The sequence below is a fragment of the Fusarium redolens genome (genome assembly GCF_020744475.1).
Source record: "Fusarium redolens strain MPI-CAGE-AT-0023 chromosome Unknown BKA55scaffold_27, whole genome shotgun sequence".
Taxonomy (NCBI): domain Eukaryota; kingdom Fungi; phylum Ascomycota; class Sordariomycetes; order Hypocreales; family Nectriaceae; genus Fusarium; species Fusarium redolens.
In genome coordinates this window covers 282,794-306,235 of record NW_025763690.1, presented here as the reverse complement: position 1 = coordinate 306,235, position 23,442 = coordinate 282,794, and the positions used below count along the sequence as shown (strand labels likewise).

At 47.6% G+C, this 23,442-nt stretch overlaps 8 protein-coding genes across 8 annotated transcripts; 4 read left to right on the top strand and 4 right to left on the bottom strand.

The window, feature by feature from the left end:
* Positions 1 to 81: 81 nt before the first annotated feature.
* On the top strand, positions 82 to 1,202 carry BKA55DRAFT_527712 (uncharacterized protein; the record flags this gene model as incomplete). The annotated part of the gene is made up of 2 exons (XM_046188947.1): positions 82 to 870; positions 918 to 1,202. The coding sequence occupies 2 exons, from the start codon at positions 82 to 84 to the stop codon at positions 1,200 to 1,202; spliced, it is 1,074 nt and encodes a 357-aa protein (XP_046042249.1).
* A 143-nt stretch (positions 1,203 to 1,345) lies between these two features.
* On the bottom strand, positions 1,346 to 2,459 carry BKA55DRAFT_599472 (chaperonin 10-like protein; the record flags this gene model as incomplete). The annotated part of the gene is made up of 2 exons (XM_046196397.1): positions 1,346 to 2,286; positions 2,345 to 2,459. 2 exons carry the CDS (start codon positions 2,457 to 2,459, stop codon positions 1,346 to 1,348), a joined length of 1,056 nt encoding a protein of 351 aa, XP_046042248.1.
* A 1,730-nt stretch (positions 2,460 to 4,189) lies between these two features.
* BKA55DRAFT_668183 (uncharacterized protein) lies at positions 4,190 to 5,635 on the top strand. Its single transcript, XM_046197882.1, has 7 exons — positions 4,190 to 4,415; positions 4,480 to 4,516; positions 4,567 to 4,634; positions 4,688 to 4,929; positions 4,977 to 5,061; positions 5,117 to 5,121; positions 5,167 to 5,635. Exons 1-7 carry the CDS (start codon positions 4,263 to 4,265, stop codon positions 5,210 to 5,212), a joined length of 636 nt encoding a protein of 211 aa, XP_046042247.1. The 5' UTR covers positions 4,190 to 4,262; the 3' UTR covers positions 5,213 to 5,635.
* Positions 5,142 to 7,147, bottom strand: BKA55DRAFT_655963 (Alpha/Beta hydrolase protein; the record flags this gene model as incomplete). Its single annotated transcript, XM_046197439.1, has 5 exons — positions 5,142 to 5,589; positions 5,825 to 6,184; positions 6,235 to 6,583; positions 6,635 to 7,022; positions 7,075 to 7,147. The coding sequence occupies 5 exons, from the start codon at positions 7,145 to 7,147 to the stop codon at positions 5,449 to 5,451; spliced, it is 1,311 nt and encodes a 436-aa protein (XP_046042246.1). The 3' UTR covers positions 5,142 to 5,448.
* An 824-nt stretch (positions 7,148 to 7,971) lies between these two features.
* On the top strand, positions 7,972 to 8,827 carry BKA55DRAFT_599469 (serine hydrolase FSH; the record flags this gene model as incomplete). Its single annotated transcript, XM_046196396.1, has 2 exons — positions 7,972 to 8,066; positions 8,119 to 8,827. The coding sequence occupies 2 exons, from the start codon at positions 7,972 to 7,974 to the stop codon at positions 8,825 to 8,827; spliced, it is 804 nt and encodes a 267-aa protein (XP_046042245.1).
* An 815-nt stretch (positions 8,828 to 9,642) lies between these two features.
* On the bottom strand, positions 9,643 to 12,752 carry BKA55DRAFT_743862 (Aspartate/glutamate/uridylate kinase; the record flags this gene model as incomplete). Its single annotated transcript, XM_046201566.1, has 6 exons — positions 12,065 to 12,752; positions 11,333 to 11,436; positions 11,251 to 11,270; positions 11,119 to 11,199; positions 9,799 to 11,054; positions 9,643 to 9,743 (listed from the first exon to the last, which is right to left on the bottom strand). The coding sequence occupies exons 1-6, from the start codon at positions 12,369 to 12,371 to the stop codon at positions 9,643 to 9,645; spliced, it is 1,869 nt and encodes a 622-aa protein (XP_046042244.1). The 5' UTR covers positions 12,372 to 12,752.
* A 503-nt stretch (positions 12,753 to 13,255) lies between these two features.
* Positions 13,256 to 20,710, bottom strand: BKA55DRAFT_655957 (uncharacterized protein; the record flags this gene model as incomplete). The annotated part of the gene is made up of 5 exons (XM_046197438.1): positions 13,256 to 14,090; positions 14,139 to 14,459; positions 14,511 to 19,862; positions 19,910 to 20,178; positions 20,227 to 20,710. The coding sequence occupies 5 exons, from the start codon at positions 20,708 to 20,710 to the stop codon at positions 13,284 to 13,286; spliced, it is 7,233 nt and encodes a 2,410-aa protein (XP_046042243.1). The 3' UTR covers positions 13,256 to 13,283.
* Positions 20,711 to 22,428: 1,718 nt separating this feature from the next.
* BKA55DRAFT_743860 (uncharacterized protein) lies at positions 22,429 to 23,223 on the top strand (the record flags this gene model as incomplete). Its single annotated transcript, XM_046201565.1, has 7 exons — positions 22,429 to 22,561; positions 22,620 to 22,706; positions 22,768 to 22,797; positions 22,851 to 22,895; positions 22,944 to 23,015; positions 23,088 to 23,125; positions 23,182 to 23,223. The coding sequence occupies exons 1-7, from the start codon at positions 22,486 to 22,488 to the stop codon at positions 23,221 to 23,223; spliced, it is 390 nt and encodes a 129-aa protein (XP_046042242.1). The 5' UTR covers positions 22,429 to 22,485.
* Between the last annotated feature and the right edge of the window lie 219 nt (positions 23,224 to 23,442).

Below are 23,442 nucleotides of genomic sequence, written 5' to 3'. Positions count from 1 at the left end.
CAGTTCCTGGAGATAATCAAGCATTAACAGCAATATTGTAATTTCGCTCTTCTTTCTTTCTGTATTTTCACAAACACAACCATGGGTGGTGAAGTCTCAAACAAGACCTGGGTCTTCAAACAGTCGCCCTCAGGCCTACCAGAGCCCGGCGTCCATACCACTTTCGAAGACCGACCCCTGAGCCTGGTCGCACCACCCGGCGGGCTCGTCATCAAGCTTCTCACAGCTGGCCTCGATCCTCATCAAAGAGATCGCATGCGAGGAGCTGGCAACGTCGACTACGTCCCTGGCTATGAAGTCAACGAGCCCATCACCAATTTCTCAATCGCCAAGGTCATCCGCTCAGACAACGAGGCTTTTGAGGAAGGCAGCTTGATTGCTGGTAGTCTTCCTATTGCCGAGTATGGAATAATCCCCAAAGAGCTCATTGATGCTAGAGCAATGGCGTCGCCTCTTGTTTGGAAGGTTTCCAACGATTACAACCTTGATGTCAAGCACTACGTCGGTACCCTTGGCCTGGCAGGCATGACTGCTTGGAACTCCTTCTACGGTCTCGTCAAGCCTGTCAAGGGTGAGACCATCTGGGTCAACGCTGCATCAAGCTCTGTTGGTGAGGTTGTCGTTCAACTGGCCAAGATTGAGGGCATGAAGGTCATTGCCAGTGTCAGCTCTGACGACAAGCTTGACTACGTGGTCAATGAGCTTGGTGCAGATGTCGGCTTCAACTACAGAAAGGAGCCTGTTGGCAAAGCACTCAAGCGTCTTGCGCCAGATGGACTAGACGTTGTCTTTGAGAACGTCGGCGGCGATCATTTCCAAGCCGCCATCGAAAACATGAAGTGGTTCGGTCGCATCATCAGCTGTGGAACAGTAAGTCTCTCCTCCACTCACCCATTTGCCTCTCTCACACTCTCTAGGCTTCTCAGTACAACAAGCCAGTTGAGGAACAATACGGCGTCACCAACTTGTCGGAGATCTTCCGCCGACGTATCAAGATCCAAGGCTTCATTTTCTGGGATGACAACATTTACACAGACAACATTGAGAACTTTAAGGCTATTATGCCAAAGTGGGTTTCGGAGGGAAAGATCAAATCGCGATATACTCAGTTTGAAGGAATTGAACAGGCTGACAAGGCTTTTTTGTCGATGTTCACTGGTGGAAGCCATGGTAAGACGGTGCTCAAGATTAGCGACCCCTAGGTGAGACGCGAGTACGACTGTGATGAAGGAATGTGATAGTAGTAGTCAACATGGATGTCTATTTATAAACAAAAAGTAATATGTCTTTATGTCCAAGTTCAAGCCACGTCTCGTACGTGACTTGTCATCTTGTTAATCGCTGCTCATTCCCAAGGGTGTATGTTCATCTTAACCCCGTTCCCATCTCGATATTTATCCAACGCCTTGTTCACAGCATTCGCGTCCAAGCCCTTAATAACCTCAAAGCTACTCTGATGCAGTTTTCCCTCTTTATACCAACGAGGAACCTCTTCCCAGAATCCCATCGTCACCTCTGGATGGATGGGAGACACGCCAAACACAAGTCGCCGCTCGTATCCAGCAGACTTGGGCCCTACCCGAGCAGCATCAAAGTCTCCGTCGGGTCGACGAAGAGTGATCAAGGTGCCCTTTTTCTTGTTTGACAGCGCTGCGACACCGAGCTCTTGATCCAAGCCCGGATTGACCGTGTCAACAGCATAGATTAGCTCATCTCCAGTGATGTCGCGAATCTGGTCCAGCACATCAGGGACTCTTCGGTCGATAACGTGGGTAGCTCCGATAGCCTTGAGGTTTGCTTCATTCTGTTTCCCAGCGACCGCGATGATTTGACCTATTCCCACCAACTTGGCAAGCTCAACGACGGCCCGTCCCGTGTTGGAGCCGCCTCCAATGACGAGAAGGGTGACGCTGGAATAGTCAAAGGACTTTGCCTCGGGTGAGAAGGGAGGGGGCAGACCATGGCCGGAGGGGGCAAACAGGGCAACAAAAGCGGCCAAAACGATGACTGGAATCGTGGATGCCTCGTCGTCGCTCAGTCCACAGTCGGCTATTCTGCCTACGAACCTCGCATCAACAAGAGCATATTGCTGCGCAGCATTAAAGTCATTGTTGAAGCCCCCTTCGGCAAAGGTGTGACCAAACACATGCTCGCCAAGTGTAAACTTGGCAGAATGGTCTCCGGTTCCGACAGTCACTACTTCTCCGACCAGGTCGTTAGCAATGACATATGGCATGCTGGTGATAAAGAGGCCATCGTCGCGGGTTCTCTGGTCGTGGGGGTTTACTAAACATTATTCAGCTGCAGTTCTCGTCGGTATGGTAAACATAGTATCAAAACTTACGGCCGGCGACAAGGACTTTGACCAGTAGCTGATTCTCACCAGGCTCTGGGATTGTCCGGTGCCCCACGATCAATGGCTTACCCACCTCCTCAAGTAAAAGAGCTTTTTGAGACATTGTTATTTCTGTATTTAGATTTGTTGAATGCAACTGAGGATAAAAACAAAGGAAAAGTGTGAATTTATATAAGAATAACATTGCTGGTATGTCACTAATGGTTTACTATGTCATGTCTCTATGACTTAAAAGCTTATTAAGATTCATCGTATTATTAATTTTTATACCAGCTAACAGCTAATAGATGTTACAGAAAGGTTTTGATGGCCTGTTCCATCAAAGACGTGGATGCCATATCCGTATATCCAGGCCACGTTTACTTTCAACCTTGATTGGTAAGCGTGTGATATCAAAATAGATTCAACTTGCACTCGCCTTTGTAAGCAGCCGGGGAAATCACGCAGATGTTCACTAATCATATATTTCATATTATGAGCGTTCTCATTTGGTTCTTTAATGTATATCGGCTTGTGACAAATATCATCCGATAGCGAAAGGTACATAGTAAACCACATAATCTGCGCCCAGGACCAGCAGAGAAACATCCAGTGACGTTGACTGTGCTAACAAGCTCATAGTAATCTAATTCCACGTTTTGCGACTAAACACATACTTACCAACAGCGAACTTGGCAGAATGCTTTCTGGTTCATGGCTGTCTTGAGCTTAACAGCTTTTGAGTAAGCATGGTTTAGCGGTGTATACTGCAAAGTGGGAGAGCGGCCGCTTAAATACTTTGAACTACACTTAGGACTTTCACTTAGGAGCACCGATGTTTTATAGGATGCTTGATCCCTCTGAGAACTTTTCAGCCGTTGGAATTATTAGCCCATGCCGATCTAGGACCGCCAGTTATCAAGCCGGGGTAAATAATTTCCAGCTACTACGGAGTAGACCACTTCGTGTTTAAACTTTTAAATCTTAAAGTGACAATCATCTCCGAGTTCTAAATTTCATTAGTATAGCTTGGTCTCACTTTCCCCAATTATTTAGGAGAAAATTACCTATTTTATATATACCCGTCGGCTCGAGCAAGCTTAGTTGGGCACAAAACCGTGATACAGTCACAAACGTCTGATACAGCTGAGACCACCATATACTAATGACGTTCTCTACAGACAAACATTTCAACTCGAGTTGAAAGGTGTTGCCAAAGGCATGTCGATCAGTAGACGGAATAACAGTTTAGTTCACTGATGTATCAAACTCGTGACCCTTGAGCACTCCCTATGCGTTATGTTTCATAAAACGAGTTACTTGTACATTTAAGCTTTTGCTTCATGAGTAGATGCAAATAGCTTATCGACTACATGGTCCAGACACGAGACCATGGTGCCATCTGACAACCTCACTTAACCCAGCCTGGCTTTAGGCTGCGCCTCCTTGACCTTCCATTGATCTTTACTATTACACGACAGCTGACATGTTGTGGCGTAAGAGTCATAGTAGCTTCGCCTTTAAAACGATTATCCACGCTTGTAGACTAGCGATAAGCCGTGGCGGAAATAAATCTCTTATCTTACTGCTGATTTTAGAGTGGTTGTAGTTATTTCTGGTTGGTCTCTGAGGTTTTAGCCTCCTGGCGGCTTTACTAACTTCAAGCCTGCATTTCCCCAGAGCAGTGGCTTAGGCTAAGAACTGTCAATTTGTGCAGGTCTTATTTTATGGCTTAACTCTATTATAGACAGAGTTTTACTTGTTGACGTTCCCAGGGGGTTGGTTAATGGATACATATTTCAGGGGCATTCCCACTTTGTCACTGGTAATCTTTCAGTCATAAAGCGGCGATTTCCTTACAGTCTTATTATCACTTACTTTTTCCTGGGGATTACTACCCCGTTCTCATTATCGATATATCTTTGAAATGAAGGAGGAGGATAGCCGAGCACCACTCATATTGGGTGTCGTTTTAACCTTACTGTTGCTGACTTTCAGTGTTGTACTTCTACGTGTATACACTCGAGCTATACTGCTGAAGCAACTAGGTGCCGACGATATCTGGGCTATGCTGTCTTTTGTAAGTCTCAGCTCCAACAACATGGGCCAGGGGGGGGGCCAAGGGCTAAATGTTAAAATAACAGGCTTCAATTGCTGCATGTGCATTCAGCATACTGCTAGGTAAAAACAAATTCCGTTTCAATATGGTTGAGGAACTAAATCGTCTCTAGGCCTTAAATATGGACTTGGTAGACATGAGGTATTCTTAACAGAAGAGGAATCCAAGAACTATTTCAAGGTTTGCTTCTTGGACGTTTTACTGCTTAAGCTGATTGCTAATAACGCCGAAAGCTGTTTTATGTTAGCATCATTCTATACCTTATATCCCTGGGCGCAATTAAAACAACGCTCCTTTGTCAATACTATCGCGCATTTGCCATAAACAAGATAAAGACGGTTCTCTTGGTCACAATCGTTTTTGTTTCAGCCTGGAGCATTTCTCAGATTTTCCTTAATATCTTTGTTTGCACCCCCATAGCTGCTTTCTGGGATAGAGCTGTCCAAGGCAAATGCATTCCGAGAAACCCAACGTGGTACATCACTGCAGCTGGAAATATCGCGACCGACATCATGATTATAGTAATTCCCTTTCCAGTGGTGATGAAACTGAATCTTGCTCGTCGGCAGCGCTTTGTCCTGCTTGGGGTTTTCTGCGTTGGCTTTCTGTAAGTTCTACTCGAGACAGTCTTCATCTTGACCCGTTACTAATCGCATATATAGTACTTGTGCTATCTCGATAATCCGTATGGGTTATCTTGATATCCAAGAAGACCTTACCTGGGTAAACGTCGAGCCAGCGTGTTGGTCGTTCACTGAACTTTGTTGCGGGCTGCTATGCGCTTGCGTCCCAACACTGCGACCTTTCGTTTCACGGTATCTTCCGTCAATGTCCAGCTACAATCGCTCGAGAAAGTCATATGCTGCCAATCAGCTACCTGAGCAGAGCACTTCCACTCGTTACCACGATATCGAACTTCAAAACAGACGCCATATACAGGACGATTTGCTTCAAGACGATAGCCAGTCTACTAGGATACTATGCGTGTCCGAATTCACAGTGACAGAGACAAGGGAATTGGCGGACTCGAAGCACAGGGAGAGGGAAGAAGATGACGAGGTTTTATTGGTATCTCATGTGTTTGCCGACCCTCGTCCAATCGAGAAAGCGAGGACCAGGCCAGGCAAGTCACTAGCTACAGATTAGATATACGCAGCGTCAGAGAGGGCTATTTGAGCTTGCCACAAATTACACTTTTGAGATACTACATATTGATAAAGATGTATGGTAATATACCTACTCCAACTCTTCCCATGTTACAGGGCCGCTCTCTGCATGATATCCGGTAAACTCTCATGCAAAAACCCAATTAACAGCCAATTCAACTGACTCCATTCAATCAAGAATGCATCATGCCCATCATCACTAACTATCTCCCTCAACTTGGCATTTGGCACAGCTCTTGCAATCTGCTCTTGTTCAGCAAGCGTATACAGCCCATCGCTCCGAATGCCCAATACCAGCGTAGGTTGCTCAATGAGTGACAACGCTTCACTAACAGTCCGTGTTCGACCGCGGGCCAAATCATGGGTGTCGAGTTTGTTGGTGAGGGCGATGTAACAGTTGCTGTCGAAGCGGTCGGAAAACTTCTTCGCTTGGTAGCGGAGGTAGGATTGTGCGGCGAAGTTGGAGTCGGCGCGGTCGAAGGCTACAGGGGTTTCGTCTGCCCCTCCTTGGCTGTGAACAAGTGTCCCGCTGCTTGGTAATGTCTTGCTATCTTGATTCTGTGTCTGGAGTTTGTTGTTAGACTCAACCTTCTCACAGGATTCCGGGTGCTTACCTTTTTCTTGTTCCCTGTATCACGCCCAAACCTCCTCTCTAGGGAATCTCGACTTCGATACGTCAATAGTGCCGTCATACGAGCTGCTTCTAGACCAAGAATAGGAGGATCGTCGAACCCGTAACGGCCATTCTTGTACTTGACATCACTTCGGATGGCATGGCGCTGTGCTTCTCCCCAACCAATTGCCCATGCACTCTGATGACTGGATGTTGCAGCTGGTACAATGCATCGAACATAGTCTTTTCCAAGGAAGGCCCATTCAAGAACATGCATGCCGCCCATAGAACCCCCAATCACAGCTGCGACTTTACGAACCCCAAGCTTGTCTAGAACCAACTTATGAAGTCTGTAATACTTAGCCAGGTGATCATGACATGTTAGTACAAGTATTGCTTACCGAACATCGTCTCGGATAGTTGTTGATGGGAAGTCAGCTCCGTACCATCCCTCAGAGTAGTCCCCGTTCTTGGCTGTCACAGGACTGGCAGTTCCATATGGACTTCCCAGGCTGTTCATACAGATGACGAAGAACTTGTCTGTATCGAATGCCTTTCCAGGTCCAAGGAGCGGACCCCACCAGTCGCTGACATCTGCACTTCCGGACAACGCATGGCAAATGATCATGACATTGTTGGCCTTTGGTGATAGCTTGCCCCAGCTCATGTATGCAACAGGAACATTTCGCATCTCAACACCGGATTCGAGTGTAAAGTTGGGGATCGTGATGATTTCTCGTCCGGGGACACGGTTCGAGAAAGGATTGACTGTTCTGGGAACACTCTTCTCTACAGTGAATTAGTTCAAGTACATAGAAACATATTGAAGCGGAGGTCTTACCATATGGAACACTCTTCCCAAAGCCATCATGAATGGGCGTTGGCAACGCCGGTGCCGTGGTCGTTGTTGTCATCCTTCGTCTCGGTGCCAGGAAGGAATTGCCAGTAGTGCTAAGCGAAAGACTCTGGGAACGAGATAGAATATGTCTGTGAAGCGCTCTCAAAGCCTGGCGCTGGATCATGGGATATTATTGCTTAGTCAGATGATAAAGAGCGATATCATCAAGAGCCGAAAGTTGAAGAGAGCATAACACAGCAGCATCGTCAGGGTATCTTTGTGAATTTGTCAATTTTTCATGTCAAAGTCGTAATCTAATCTCGTCTCAGTAGAACAGTAGCCCCCATGTCAGTAATTACCCGTGTTATTCTCGAACCTCCGAAGTGGCCAACACAACCTCCGATCCTTCGATCCACTTCTTCAAAGCTTCCGTACGTCTTCCGATCGACAGAACAAGCTTCTGGCAGCCTCTGAGTGGCTCAATAAAAGACTCATCCTTGTATTTGTGGTTCCGGTAGTCCCTTTTGTATCAAGCTTATCAATGCGGTTGCCTTCCAGATCTTGACAAGGCGATCCGAGTGGTTCGGATGGTAAGCATCACATACCGCTAGCTCGGTCGTGAAACAGCGTGGAACAACCTTCACGAAGAACAAACCGACTTCCACCGTTGATGATACAGTTTACTAAGTACAAAGAAGACCGGACGAAAGGAAGAGAAGCTTAATAAAAAGGTTGCCTTGACGGAAATCTAAAACATTCTCAATTACAGTAACTCACCAAATTGCATCTCTTTTCACAAATTCGACTCAAGCATTGATTGATCGCTCAGGCTTCAACTCTGAGAATCTTTTAAACTTTAATCCAATTCTATTTCCAAAACTTCAATTAGATACGATCAAGATGAGGTTTCTTTGTCTTCACGGCTACGCCTTCAGCGTAGAGGTTCTCCAACAACAGATGGAGCCCATCACTGCTCATCTGCCAAGTGACTGGGAGTACGAATTTCTCGAGGCTGGCATGGAACCCACAGAATTGATGCTCCGTAAGTGCCACCATAGTCATCTCCATTGTATCCGATGATCTAACAAAACCAGCAAACCTCAAGCAAGTCCCCAAGCCCAACTACAGCTGGTACAACTTCCCCTATCCCGAAGACGTCGAAGAGGCATATGAGCGTCTAGCCGCCTACGTTGAGTCCGAGGGTCCCTTCGATGGCGTTTGGGGCTTCTCCCAAGGCGGTTCGATGGCTGCCCTTCTTCTTCTCATGCACCAAGCTGAGCACCCCGATACACCATACCCGTTCAAGATGGCCATCTTTACATCAGCCTTTCTCCCCCACTCTTTTGACAATGGCGTGATCAGCTGGGATCTCACAGAGAAGAACACCCTTGAGCCAACATACCTCCCCGGACGAATCGACGTCACTCACGGAAAGAAGCTGGACTGGAAGAAGGATCTTCACACTTCGATTGAGTATGACATGATCAACGCTGTCAAGGATGAGCTTGACTTCCCTGTTGATCTTCTCCTTCGATGGAGGCCGAGTGATATCCCCGAGAAGATCCCAGTACCTTCTGTCCATGTTCGCGGCTTGAAGGACCATTATTCCTTCGTTGATGAGTCTGTGTACGAGTTGTTTGATCCTGAGATGGCGAGGAAGATGACACATCGGGGAGGACACAACTTCCCCAGGTATAACGAGGAGTTGGTCCATTTTGCAGAGTTGATCATTGAGACGGTTGTTTCACTTCACTGAAGGGCTATGGTTGTTTTTCTTATGTTGATGCTGCTGGATGGCTGATTGCAAATGAAAAGTTTCAGAATTGTTATGGGATATGATAGATTGTTTCTTTGACTTAGACTTCAGACAATAGATTGAGATTGTGTCTTTACATGCTTCACCTATATCTTGCCAGTATTTCTCGTCCAACTTTTAGATTAAGCATTCCAAGATAGGAGTCCTAAGACTCGGATACTTGCGTTATATTATTCTCCTTGAGCCTGGGAGCTGTTCCAAGTTCAGTGGTATACACTAATAGTTTTTCCTGGATATGACGTAGCTCTAATGGTAGTATAAGTTTAGTCTAATCTTAGAAAGGTTTGCAATTAGTACACCTAGTTACAATCAGTTATAGACGTGACACGCGATACTGTTGGTGGCAAAAGAATCTCAAATGTTGAGACTACTGCTTATAATATTACCAGCCCTTAGGGAGCAAGAAAGCCTTTGACCTATATCTTAAGTAACAAAAGAATTTAGATAAATTTAGTGTAGACTTAGTAAGATTTTGGGCTCTTATTTTTATCACTTAGAATAGAGGTCTGAGGTTTTCTTGCCTCCCTTAGCTAACCCCCTCTTTAATGCAAGCGCGAATCCTTTTAACATGTAGTAGTTGTTCTGCCCTGTTGAACTTGACTGATACTCACGCTAAACACAAGTCGTTATTGGACACTCTAGTAGTACTATACTTAGATTAATGCTTCATAATGGTGATCTCGATTCAACAAGATAAGAATATATTTTCGCTCTATGAACTAACAAATGCGTGCTTAGGTGCTTACAGCTATAGTCTAGAGGATGTTCTTCGTAAATAATTCGTCATGCAGCATATTCAGGGCCCGGGTGGCGTCCTTATCCGGAATCACACAGGATATGTTAATCTCACTCGCGCCTGTCACCGAACCAGATTAGCATATGAGTCAAAGATCTCAATCATGTTTACTTACCTTGCGAGATCATCTCAATGTTCACATGCTGCTCCCCCAAAATAGCGAACATCCTCCCGGCAATGCCGGTCATGTTCTTCAACTCAGCACCCACGAGACTCAGAATAGCCATATCCGGCAACACGTTCACCTCTCCTTCCTCAGCGAGTCTGCACTGAACATTCTTGACTTGAGCTGGATCCATGTTGGAACTGTTGATTGCCATAGACACATGAACCTCAGATGTCGAAATGAGATCCACGGAAATGTCGTGGTCTGCAAGGATTGTAAAGACTTTGACGAAGAAGCCGTGAGACATGGACTGTTTGTTGCTCAGAATGTTGAAGACGGTGATGTCTCTCTTGATAGTAACAGCAGTCGGCATCTTCGGCAGTGCTGTAGACGAAGTACTATCCGAATCAGAGGGATCCAGGTAGTCAATCGGCCACGAAGACGTCTCGTCTCCATCACTGGGAACAACAACAGTTCCTTGACCCCATGGCTTCTGCACATTTTTGACAAAGATGCTAACTGGAGGCTTCGCTTGAATTGCCAGAGAGAGTGCAAGGTGATGAATGACCTCCGATCCATAGAACGTAAGTTCAGCTGCTTCTGATGGAGTAATCGAAGGCAAACATCTCGCGTCAGGGACTTCTCTGGGATCAGCTGTAAAGATGCCATCGACTTCTTTCCAGATCTGTACTCTTTCTGCGTGCAGACCGATCGCCACCAAAACAGCGCACAAGTCAGAGTATCCTCTTCCGATACCACTATCGATCAAACTCCCCGGAACCGCGCCGAAGAAACCAGTGATGACGGGAACCCTTCCATTGCAAGCTTCAACTCGCTTTCCAAAGACAGCAGCAGCTTCGTGGAAGAATTCTGGCTTCAACTGACCCAAATTATTGCTGGGCACAATGTCTGAGAGATCCACATATTCCGCTGGGATATCTCTGTCTCGTAACATAGCGACCATGAGTCGACAGCTCAATTTCTCACCGAAGCTGACCATTTTGTCTTTTGCTTTGCCATTGATGTCGAGATTGAAGCGTTTGGCTGCGGATGTGTAGTCAAGTAGTTCTTGGCAGTCCGCTGTGATCTGTCGAATTGTCTCTTCGCGGATATCTTGTCTCAGGACGAATATTTGGACAGTGGCGACTTGGTCGTCGCGGATATCTCTAATAATGCTGCGAAGTCGGTCGAATAGCAATTCTTGCATATCAGGATCTTGAGTTATGGCTACAATGCCTCTCAATGTCCGATAGACTTGTAGTAGTCTAGATCATCGCGATTAGTAGTTTGAGCTGATGAGAGGTTTAGTTACCTGGCTGTTTAACTCACCTACTTGTTGTTCCGAATACCTTTTTGCCTGAGCTTCGTGCGGAACATATCACAGCTGGTCTATCGCCCCCCAGTCTGGCACTGTAACAGCATTAGCTGACTCTATCAAAATCATAGCGCCCTCATCTGTACCTCTTCACAATCTCAGCAACCTGCCATATCGATGTCAGTAATAGTTCCTGAGGCAAAGCGTTCAAAGAGAGGTGAGACTGACCTTGTCTGGGAATTTACCAATACTGGTCCCTCCAAACTTTTGCACCACCCAGGAATTATCTCGATGATTACGCATGCTAGCGAGGGTTACAAGAGTTGCAATAACTGAGTCTTGTAAGGCTGATTGAGTTTGCAAAGAAATTTGTTTCAAGTGCAAGTATAATTTAGATGATTGATTATGCTGCTAGCAAGTCCAAGAATAATAGCAATGAATGTTCGTATCTCTCGTCACGTTCACTTCAGGTAGCACTCAGTATGTCACAACCTCGGCGGCTTATCTTATCGCGAGAAGTCCCCGATGTCAGCGCCGAGATACGGATAAATCTGTGATCAGTGCATTGAACCTTGGGTGTTCATGTTGAACTGCATTCTTTGCCACTCAATATCTCAATTAATCTTACCGCACGTTCCAAGACTTCGGGAGGTTATTGCAATCTAATTGGGCGCCAATACTAATCTCATATCATTAAGAGTTGGGCCGGAGACAGAGATCGGTCAGTCGGAGTGGAGCCTCCGATCACTTTGAGCATGGTCACCATCGCGAGGCCGATCGGAACTTTTCAGTCGGATCCGATCCTAGCTTCCCTGGACTGCACAGATCAGATCATCACTTCAAGGAGGTTGCCACTGATGCAAGCGAAAGAGAAAAGATCCAATGTCATTCATTCTCGGGCCGCACTCCCGCTATTCACTGCAGGTACAAGGGCGCGTTTCTCATTACCAAATTATTTACTCTTGAAAGGCCAAATAGACAACTTTCCGAAATCCCAAACTCCCTCAATAGTAAAAATATCCTTCCGAATAATCTCCTTGATCTCCTCCTCACTCTCAGCCTTGATGATCATGACTGTTCCATTTTCGGCGACTTGTTGGCCCTCGGCGCTGTGATGAGCAAGGGTGCTGCCGAAGAAGGGTACGCGACCGGCTTTGACCAGGGGAGCAGCGTCTTGGTTGTGAGGTTTGAGGAGGACTTGTCGCTTGGCTAGGACGTCGGGAAGATCAGGGATGTGGACGAGGTATTCTTTGAGCTCGGTGGCCATGATGGGCAATTGATGAAGACGTCGAGATGTAGAAGAAGATGTTATTCTGGCAATGGCTTGTGATTTCAAGTGTAATATGAGAAAACATTGGTTAAGTTGTCAGTGATTAAATACGTTGGTGATATAGAATTGTGCACTGTTTCTGCCATGATGACCCAAGGCTGGCCGAATTATCATCATGCCTCCTGGAGATTCGGACCGGGGAGCAAGAAAACTTCGGACCTTGAGAGAATGCCAAAATAAATTCATCAAAGAGCCCTCTAAGCTCATACTAACTTATCTAAATCTTTTTGTCGCTTAGGATGAAGGTCCCCAGCCCCGATATGTACTTCCGGGGCCGGGACTTGTTGACTCCGGCCGGAGCCTTTCGGTGGTTTTGTCTCGGTCATCAATCCACTTCCTTTGGAACCTGAAGGCTAGTTTAGTTATTTTGGGGACAGACTTGAAAAATCGGTGATAAGATAGGTTTCGGCTCGGCTCGGTTTAAGTGAGGACGAGTCCTCAAAACATCATGAAAAATGATGTCATAAACCCTCAGACGCGGCTGTCCTACCCTATTCTAACTAAAGATGATTATTTGTATAACACGTAAACAGCACGTCCTGTGCTCCATTAGGAGACTTTCGGGGCCTACGGCCCCCCGGACGAAAAATATACATAACATAACATAACATGTATAACACGTAAACAAGAGGAAAAACGTGTTTTTGTTGCAATGACGTCTTGTAAATAGTTTTTAGTTACAGGAGCGACTTTAGACACAGAAGTGATGGTTGATAGTGTAAAGATTTGTGATTAAAGACGCGTTCTATCTCTAAACAAAAAGAAAACAAGGGAATGTACCAAAAGAAATAAACCATAGAGCAATTTAACACATTCTGTACCCCAACTTTTCATTGCCAATGAGACTCTTCAAGCAATCAATGCAGACTTGGCCACAACCTTCTTTGCAAATCCAGTCAAAGGATCATTGCTGACAATGTCAAAGACAGAGAGGTCAGCCTGGAACTCCTTCAGTAGCCAAGTTCTAATCTCAATCGCGACGAGACTGTCAATACCAAGAGCAGGCAGTGACTTTCTCGAATCCATATCCTCCACATCAGCCTTGATAATCTTAGAAACACCCTCCAAAAGCTGTTGCAGCACAATCTCGTAGACCTCATCGGGCGAAGCAGCTGCGGCGAGGAGCTTCTTCCAGTCCTGGCCGCCAGCGACAGCACCGGAGCCTTGACGATCAAGCTGGTTGAGAACAGCAAATCGCGAGTCGGCAAACCAGTAGGGGTCGTTGGCAGCTAGCTTATCAAGTTGACCGCCGGTAGACGCACCGAGAGCGACCTGTGTAGGCGTACGGCCCGAGATAGCTGCCTTGATGACATTGAGAACATCATTCTCATCCATACCAAGTAGACCGCCATCCTTCAGAAGCTGGAATACCTCGCTTCGCTCTGTAGAAACACCAATGCCGACGACGAGACTGAGGTTGATGCTGGTGGCTGCAAGTCCTGACGCGGCGCGGTGATGAGCAAGCGCGTCTTGGTACGTGTTACCCGCGTTGTAATTGGCTTGACCACGCGATCCGATGATACCGGCAATTGAAGACAGGCAGATGAAGAAGTCCAGGTCAGTAGGGAGGAGGTCATGAAGGTTACGCGTAGCGAGAAGCTTGGGACGGAGAGACGCGTTCCAATCGTCAGCAGTCATGTTGCTGTAGACGGCGTCCTAAAGCGCGTTAGTAAGTGAATACGAATAGTGTCGAGGAGGACTTACTCTCAGATCCATGGCACAGTGAATCAATCCCTTGATGGCTGGGAAACTCTGCTTCACGTCGTTGATGACAGGCTCGAGCTGAGACTTCTCTGCGACATCAACTGCAATAGCCTTGGCTTGAACACCTTGGGCATGAAGCTCGTCGAGAAGAGCCTGAGCTTCAGGACGCGACGCAGCTGATCGAGAGAGGAAGACAAGATGACGCGCCCCGTGCTCAACGAGAAGACGCGTCACGGATCGACCAATACCGCCGAGACCACCGATGAGGACATAAGTCGCGTCAGAAGGCAGGCGGAAGCTCTCAAGACCATCGGGAACGACCTGAGAATAATCAGCGCGCGTTCAAGATCGAAGAAGTAGGATGGGACTTACCGGAACAATGTCATCAGGGCGAGGGTACAGAACAATCTTACCAACATGACCACCACTCTGCATCAGTCTGAAAGCCTTGGAGACCTCACCGAAAGAGTATCGCGCAAGGTTGTTCAATGGCGAGATGGCATTCTTGGACAGAAGCTCGACAACCTGGTTTCCAATAGCCTCGAAACGATCAGGATAGCTAATGACCTGCGTCAAGATATCCAATCCAGAAAAGGTAATGTTATCAAGGAAAGGACGCATGTCCAAGCCACTGTTATCGTAGATGTCACGCTTTCCAAGCTCAATAAAGCGACCGAAGGGTGCGACGCAAAGCCATGTTCGGCGAAGTGCTTCACCAGCAAGAGAGTTTATGACAACGTCGACACCTCGTTGGTTCGTGAGACGGAGAATGCCATCAGCGAAAGAGTAGTCACGGCTGTTGAAGATATGAGTCTCCTTGATACCGTACTCTTCGATCAAAAGACGCTTCTTCTTCTCAGAAGAGACAGTAGCAAAGATCTCTGCGCCGAGGTACTTGGCGAGACGAATGGCTGTCTGACCAACACCACCTGCAGCGGAGTGAATTAAGACTGACTCACCGCGCTGAAGACGTGCGACGTCGATGAGAGAGTGGACGACTGTAGCGGAAGTACACATCAAAGAAGCTGCCTCCTCATCACCGAGATGATCAGGTGTTCTCTGGAAAGTACGAGGATCAACGCGAACACGAGTCTGGAAGCAGCCTGCGTGCATACCAAAGACACGATCACCAACCTTGAACTTCTCAACACCAGCGCCAACCTTGGCGACGACACCTGCACACTCAATACCGAGGGTGTTATCCTCCATCTGACCCATGGCAACCATGACATCGCGGAAGTTCAACCCCACAGATCCAACCTCGATCTCAATCTGGTTATCACCCAATGGTTCAGAGAGGTCAGGAACGGAGAGGTACTCAAGAGTGTCGAGAAGACCGGGATCGCGGATGGAGAGCTGAAGAGGCTTGGTGACTTGTCTTAGAGGCACCTTCACGGCTGAGAGGTTGTTTCCTGTCTTGGAGGAGTCGAGAAGAGCCTTGAGGTCGGGGTTGGGGATGAGACGCTCGACGAGGACTTGGCTGTTGCGGATGACGTACTCGGAGTCTGAGGTCTCACCAAAGGTCTTGCGGGAAATGTTCTCGAGGATGGTTGAGATGGTCTTGGTGTTCAAGCCGGCATCAAGGGAAGTAGACGCATCAAGACCAAGGGTAGTGAACGAGATGTCAGGGTGCTCGGCACGAATAGTTCGCCCAAGACCGTTGACGAGACCTCGAGAAGCAGTGTCAAGAGTCAACCAGAGAGTTCCACGAGATGCAAGGAATAGGGATCGAAGCTTGATAAATGACTCGTGATCAAAGCTCTCGAGGAAAGGAGCATCGATGTCGAGGGTGGACAGGGTCAAGAATGGAGTGGTCTGCTCAGGGATGTTGGCAAAGTCAGCCTTGGAGACCTCGTAGCCTTGAGAGGTCAAGTCGCCCTCGGCTTGCTGGATAAGTTGGGTGAGTCCAGAGGATGGCTTGGCTGGAGTGACGATAAGGACTCGGCGGACTGAGGGCTCTGTCTCGGGCTTGTGTCGTGCGATGATGAGGTCTGAAACGGTAGTGGAGGTGAAACCAGTAGAGCTGAGAAGGTCAGCCGAGATGGAAGCGGCGTGGTTGGCGATCAGCAAGATGCCAGAAGGCTTGAGGATCTTCTTGGCGTTCTTCAAGATGAGCGAGATATCACCCTGCTGCTCTTCAACATCAAGGAAGACAATGTCGAGTGTTGCATCCTCAAAGCCTTGAGAGCTGGGATCCTGAGCAAGGTCAAGTTTCTCTTGCTGGACCTTGTTCTTCCAGGCCTCAGGGACAGAAGTCTCCACGTCGGCAGGACCATCCAAGGTAGTGGTGAGAGCCACAGAAGCAATGTTACCTTGAAGCTCTTCAGCCTGTGCGGTGAGAGCTTTGAGAAGAGTGCTTGAGGTAGACGAGCTGTACTCAAGGACGCTCAGTCCAGGTCGCTTTTGACCCAGAAGGGACAGGTAACTACCCAGCTTCGAGGCCAAGTCAGTACCCTTGAGCAACTGCTCAAGTGTCGCAGCATCGGAGATCTCAACGTCAGGAACCTTCTTAGGAACAACTGGAACATGACCAAGAGACTGTCCATCACCCGAAGACGAATCAGAGGCACCCCTCAGAGGCACAGTCTTGCATCCCTTCAGCGCAATCAAAGGCTTCGTACCACCCTCAGCAAAAGCAATGACATCGCTCAACATGTTGGTAGCACCATGCTTCTTGGAAGTGCTGAAGCCATGGTACTTAGTTCCACTAGTTGAGTCAAAGTCCGCAGAGATGTAAAGCGAGGCAGTTGAGACGGGGACTCGTGCTTTGATCTCTGCGGCGTCACCAGTGCTGGAGATCAAGAGATGGACAAAGACGTCGAGAACGGCGGGATGAATGAGATGAGCGGGCTCCCACTTCTTTGGGTAGAACTCCTTCGTGTCGATGACTTCCATGGAGAAGTGAGCTTTGTGATCGAAGAGGTTGAGTTCCTTGACACCGCGGAAGGCTGGACCGAGACTGAAGCCTGACTCGTCGAGCTTGGTGTAGAAGACAGTTGGGTCGACGCTGGGAAGATCAGACTGCGAGATGCTCTTGTACTCTTGGTTCAGAAGAGCATTGGCTGCAGCCTCCTCATCCAAGAAAGTACTGTTGGTCTCATGCTTGTAAGACGTGCTGACAAGACCAGTACAGTTCGTCGTCCATGAACCACTCTCATTGCGACTCGAAACCGTAAACTCCGTCCAATGCGACCAAGAAACATTAGGTCCAGATCTCCAAGGCGTTAACTGAAGTCGGGTTTCAACAGTCTGATCAAGGGGAACAACAAGCGCACTGCCAATGTTGACATCACGAATAGTATAACCCTCAACATCAGTTCGCGTCTCAACCTGTCGCAGACCCTCGATGGCCATGACGATCATACCAGCCATGGGGTAAATGTTGGTGTTCTGGAACTGATGGTGCTCGATCCATGGCTGCTCGGAGATGCGGAGGTAGTTGTGCCATGCGGGCTCGGCCTTGGTGGAGCGAGGATCTCTGACGCCGAGGAGTTCGAGACGAGGATGCTTGCGCTGCTTGTAGGCGGTCACGGCGGCGGATTCGTGCCAGTAGCTGTTGGTGGTGTTCCAAGCGTAGGGAGGGAGATCGACGAGTGCGGATGTACTTTCGGTGTAAGCGTTGGCCAAAGGAACATTGACAGGGTGGCCGAGAACAAGAAGTTCTCCAACGACTTCGAGAGTAGTCTGAATAGCATCCTGCTTTCGCTTGATGGCAGAGAAGTACTTTGGCGAAGCACCCTTATCTCCAATGCTATCAAGGATCTGCTTCAGAGGTCCCTGAAGAGCAGCATGAGGTCCAATCTCAACCATGGCATCGGCACTACCCTTCTTACCCGAAGCCTTGCGCTTACCCAACGCACCAGCGTTAGCAGCAGCAGTGACAGCACCAGAGAAGTTGACAGGGCTGACAAGGTTAGCAACCCAGTACGCAGCGCCGAGTTCAGTGCCGTCAATGGGCTTGGCTGAGACGGACGAGAACATGCGGACTTTGGGGTTGCCGGGCTTGAGCTCCCACTTGCCGGAGAGAGAGTTGAGGTACTCCTCTGAGATCTGCTGCATGTGGTGGGAGTGATAAGCTGTGGTGACGCGGAGCTTGCGAGCGAAGATGTCGTCGGCTTGCAAGAAGGTGAGAACCTCGTCGATGCCTTCGACATCACCGGAGAGAGTGACACTAGCGGGACTGTTGATGCAAGCGATGACGATCTTGCCGGCTGTGACGCGACTGAGATATTCGCTAACGCGCTCAGGACCAAGACCAACAGCAGCCATTGAACCAGTCTTGGTAATATTACCAGTCAAAAGACCACGGAAGTACGCAATTCTCATAGCAGCCTCCTTGTCAAAAGCACCCTTGGCGTAAGCAGCAGCAATCTCACCACTAGAGTGACCAATAGTGACCTGAGGGTGAATTCCCCAGCTTGCAAGAAGATCAATGATACTGAGCTGAAGAGCGGTACAAGAAGGCTGACTGACGTAAGGAAGATCAATGATAGACTCCTTCGCATCGCGGTTGAGCTCTTCAACAAGGTCCCAGGTGCTGCCGAAGTCCTTGAGGTACTGGCTGCATGCGTGGAGAGATTGCTGGAAGACAGGGTACTTCTGGAGTTCTCTGCCCATGGCGAACCATTGAGCTCCTTGGCCGGTGAAGATGAAGGTGAGGGCCTGTGATCGGGGAACTCGAGCGGCCTTGGTTGGTGCACCGTCGAGGGCTTGTTGAAGTTCTTCGATGGTTGAAGCGGCGGCGTAGGTCTTCCAGGGAAGAGAAGATCGCTTTTCAGAGAGAGTATAGGCGAGACGGTGGAGGAATTGGTCCTCGGGAAGTTCGCGGGTTGCAGGCTCGGCGAGGTAAGCCTGGAGAGTCTGGCTGAGGCGAGTGATGCCAGACTCTTCGTGGGAAGAAAGAATGAAGAGGCGGGACTTCTTGTCAGTCCTGTCAGTAGCATCTTGAGATCCGTTCTCAATCAAGCCAGTGGTGAGAACACCCTCGACCTTGGTGTTATGATGACCCTTGAGGTTGTGAGTCTTGAGGAAATGGTACGCATCATCCAAAACAGCATGAGCGTTTGCACCGCCATAACCAAAACTGTTGATACTAGCCCGTCTCAGCCCAGCAGGCCACTTGGTCTCCTCAGTAGGAATGTTGATCTTCCACTGATCAAGCTTGATCTTAGGATTGACGTTCTCAAGCCCATAAGTAGGTGAAATCACACCACTCTCAAGACTGTAGATCGTCTTGACAAGACCAGCAAGACCACTCGCACCCTCAAGATGTCCAATGTTACTCTTCACAGAGCCAACATAAACAGGCTTCTCCCTCGTCTTACCGAAAACAGAGCCAATGACCGAACACTCAATAGGATCACCGACCTTGGTGCCAGTTCCATGCGCCTCAAAGAAATTGGTCTTGTCAAAGCTCAGACCAGCTGAAGCGTATGTCGCACGAATGAGCTCCTCCTGGCGAGAAGCAGAAGGTTGGGTGATGCCGAGGGTTCGACCGTCTTGGTTGCTACCCGTGCTTCGGAGGACTGCACGGATAGTGTCGCCGTCTGCAAGTGCTTTGTCAAGACGCTTGAGGACGACGAAGCCGCCGCCTTCGGCACGGGCGTAGCCGTTGGCTGAGGCGTCGAAGGAGTGGCATTTGTTGTCGGCGCTGAGGAAGGACATGGATGACATGAAGACGCCGAAGTTGGGGAGGAGATGAAGACCGAGACCTCCGACGAGAGCCTGTCAAGTTAGAACTGACTGTCAATGATGGTTAGGAGAAGACTTACAGAGTCGCTTTCTCCGTTTCGGATGCTCTGAGCAGCGAGGTGCAGGGCAGTCAATGTGGAAGAGCAAGCAGTGTCAATTGTGACACTAGGTCCCTTGAGGTTGAAGAACCACGAGATACGATTTGAGAGAAGTGCTGGTCCGGTACCGGTAGCAGTGTACTTGGGTGCGCTGTCCATGTCGTAGGCTTGAAGATCCCAGTAATCATGCTGGCATGCTCCGATGTAGCAAGACATGTGTTGATTGGCGACCTCGTCGATCTTGAGACCAGCTACAAACTGTAAGCATCAACTTCACAAACCAAAGAAAAATGACATACCATTCTCGAGACCCTCGTAGGCCAACTCGAGCAGAATCCTCTGCGTAGGATCCATACCCCTCGCCTCTTCAGGCGTAATAGAGAAAAAGCCCGCATCAAACTTATCAACATCGCTCTTCAAAAAATACCCCTGCTTGGTATTCAACGTCCCCGCCCTTCCACCATCAGGATGATAAAACCCATCAATGTTGAAACGGCTCTCAGGAACATCACTCAGCGCATTCCTCCCCTCCTTGAGAAGATCCCAAAGATGACGAGGCGAAGTTCCATCACCGGGAAATCTACCAGAGACACCGATGACAGCGATAGCAGACGAGACATCACCGTCTACTTGAGGGAGGCTAGCATCGCGTTGAACGCCACCATTGGCAGTGCCATTGTCAGCACTCCCGTTAGTAGCGTTGTGAAAGCCATTAGCGCTAGGATGAGCTCCATGGCCGTTGCTAGTGCCGTTTGCGCCGTTGGAGCCATTGGAGAGAGTCATGGTGAGAAAGAAAGAGTCAGAAACAAAGGTTGTGTGATAGGCGCTGGCTTGCTTTGGATTTGACTCTGAAGAAAGGATGATGAACACGGAAACACTAACATGGAAAACGAGTTGGGATCAGATATATGAATCGAAGCATTGTAATGATATGATGGTCACTGGCTCGGAGCTAGCTAGACAGGGTTAAAAGAGCCTGAGTCTCATCTACCGAGTATTTCTTGCATCCGACTAAGCTCATGCATGTATTCGGAAGATATTGACCCTAAATCGGAGGTTGCGTCAGCGTCGGCGCCGAGAAAATGACCCACTGTACCCTTGTCAGACCGGGCCCAGAAAGTCCGCGACCAATGATATCGAGCCGGGGATAACAGATTTTGAGTTGCCGTATTATTCTTGCGTGATATTCGAGACTCAAAAGGATCCGTATTTGCCTCAATGGAATGAAATTGCAATCAAGTCAAGCTGAGACTTCTCCAGTGTAGCCGATACGTTATCGGAATCCACAATTCGCCTTCAAGCATCATAGCTTTGACGAGAGGATTTCGCCGTTGATGCTTTCACATTCTATACCAATACGCTTGTCGACAAAATTCGTAATATATTAAGAAGGAATAAGCAAAAGGCCGAATACACCAAGACTGGTTTTTGCAACCGCCCCTTTGTCTACAGCGCTTCTTACAGCATATTCTGCTATGCCCATAGTGTCAATATCCTCAGATGGGCATTTATCTGCGGACAAACTGTTGTTTATTTATAGGCAAGGGCTAGCCATTTGTCATGAAGTGGATATATCTTATTTAAAGTTTAGGGCAAATTGTCTGCTTGGAGGACGTTGACAGCTGAGGTAGAGATAGGGCTATTGTTACATACTGGCTTACCAGTTTGGGAATATCCATATTAAGTATTCCAGCTTTATCACACTAAGTTTAGGGTTAGAATTGTCATAATATAAGTCCAGCTTTAGCTCGGTTAAATTATCTCAGCTTATTTGCAGCCTCAGCTTGTAGCCTACTCCTTATTTCAAGCTCTTATCTTCGGTCCCAACCTCCAAGATTAACATTAAGCCCAGCTAAGTTAATTGGGAAAGATACAAGCTGAGTTTATTAGCAGAACTCAAGTTTACACAAAACTTAATTATATGCCGAGATGAACATTAGCTAATATCACAGTTTCTAAACAAGCCTAACTCCTGGCTTCTATATCATACTGTTAGTATTTAAGTATAGTAATTATACTCTTTGTCTTTATACGAGATTTATATTTTTAGTGTTTAATTGCCTTTATGTTAAGATATAAGCTGAATAGCAAATTGCCTTTTGCGCCCGTTCTTCTGAACCTTAACAAGGAAAGCCAAACCTTATCCTGCTATTGTGTAACATAAGATCTACTTGCTAAAAGATCTTTGAGGCTGGATTTAAAATCATAATCGGGGTAATTTAATATTCCTTTAGGGATGCAGCTATATTATCCCTGATGCCCTTGTCCGAGGTTGTTGTACTGTCCGGCTGAGCGAAGGTTAAGTGACTTGCCCTCTGACAGAAGGAAAGTGCATTATTAAGATTTAAAGCTAATAGATTTGGGATCAATGCGAAAAGTTAAAGCAAAAGGAAATTAAGGTGAATGAATGCAACTGCCGTGTTTAGAACACGTGCTGCTTCTATTATTGTTATTATAAATACATAGTAACAGTCCTTCCGTACCATTATTCTCAATATCCTCTCATCCCTTGATTGATCAGTTTGCATGCAAACACAGCCCTGAATCTCATCGAAATCATGAAGCCTGTGGCCATTCTTCTCGCCCTTGCCAGTACAGCCTTTACAGTGTCGGCTGGTGGTCTGCCCCGTTTTGGTTCGTGATACTCATTGCGATAAAAGATGCTATTGTTCTGACTCTACCCCTCACGCAGCGAAATGTACCGCTCCTTCGCAGTGCATATCTAGCTTTTGCGCCAACATGCCTGGTGCAAACTGCGACGAAAACCCCAACTGCCATGGTGAATATTGAAACTAAAACTTACCTAAGAGAGACTCAGAACAAGGACTAACGACTTGAAGATAGGGTATGCTGGGGTGCTCCAGTGAACTGTAAGCTAACCATGTAGTCAATTCTTGCCTTTATCTTGCTCACTGATACTTAGCTTTGTGTTCGAATGACTGGGAATGCAACTCCAACCATTGCAAAGGTACAAACATTGGCCACTCCATATGAAATCTATGCTAACACATCACAGGAGGAAGATGCTATGACTGCCGTGATCCTCGCAACAACGCCAGGGCCGCACCCCCGTACCTCTCTATAGGCTGTATGTCACTCTTTTGAAGTTACTATCTTGTTTATTGAAGGCTAACTGAATTGCTTCAAAAGCTTCCTGTAGCGGATTCGCAGATCAATGCTGCGAGTCACAGTGTCGAGGTATGTTAGCGAAACCCGAATTTAGTCTGAATTGATCAAAGCTAACAAGTCTGCAGCAAACGTTCAGGGGAATATGCAATGCATTAATAATATGGTGATCTCGGAAATGGGCGGGAGTGGGCCGTTCCCAGTACAACAGTCACCTCCCAGGCATTAATTCGATATGTCAATAGTTGAGCTGTATAAGAATCCCTTGATGTGAGAGGCTTGATGTTTATGGAAGTTGAGATGTTATTATGCAGATTGATTGATAGATATCTGGCCCAAGTACACTACCTCCGCCGGTCAGTTTGTAAATGAAAGAAAGTTTCCAACGC

Coding starts and splice junctions, on each gene's coding strand:
- BKA55DRAFT_668183 (XM_046197882.1), top strand. CDS start 4,263: ATGAAGGAGGAGGATAGCCGAGCACCACTCATATTGGGTGTCGTTTTA. Junction 4,416..4,479: donor TCTGGGCTATGCTGTCTTTT/GTAAGTCTCAGC, acceptor TTAAAATAACAG/GCTTCAATTGCTGCATGTGC. Junction 4,517..4,566: donor TGCATTCAGCATACTGCTAG/GTAAAAACAAAT, acceptor AATCGTCTCTAG/GCCTTAAATATGGACTTGGT.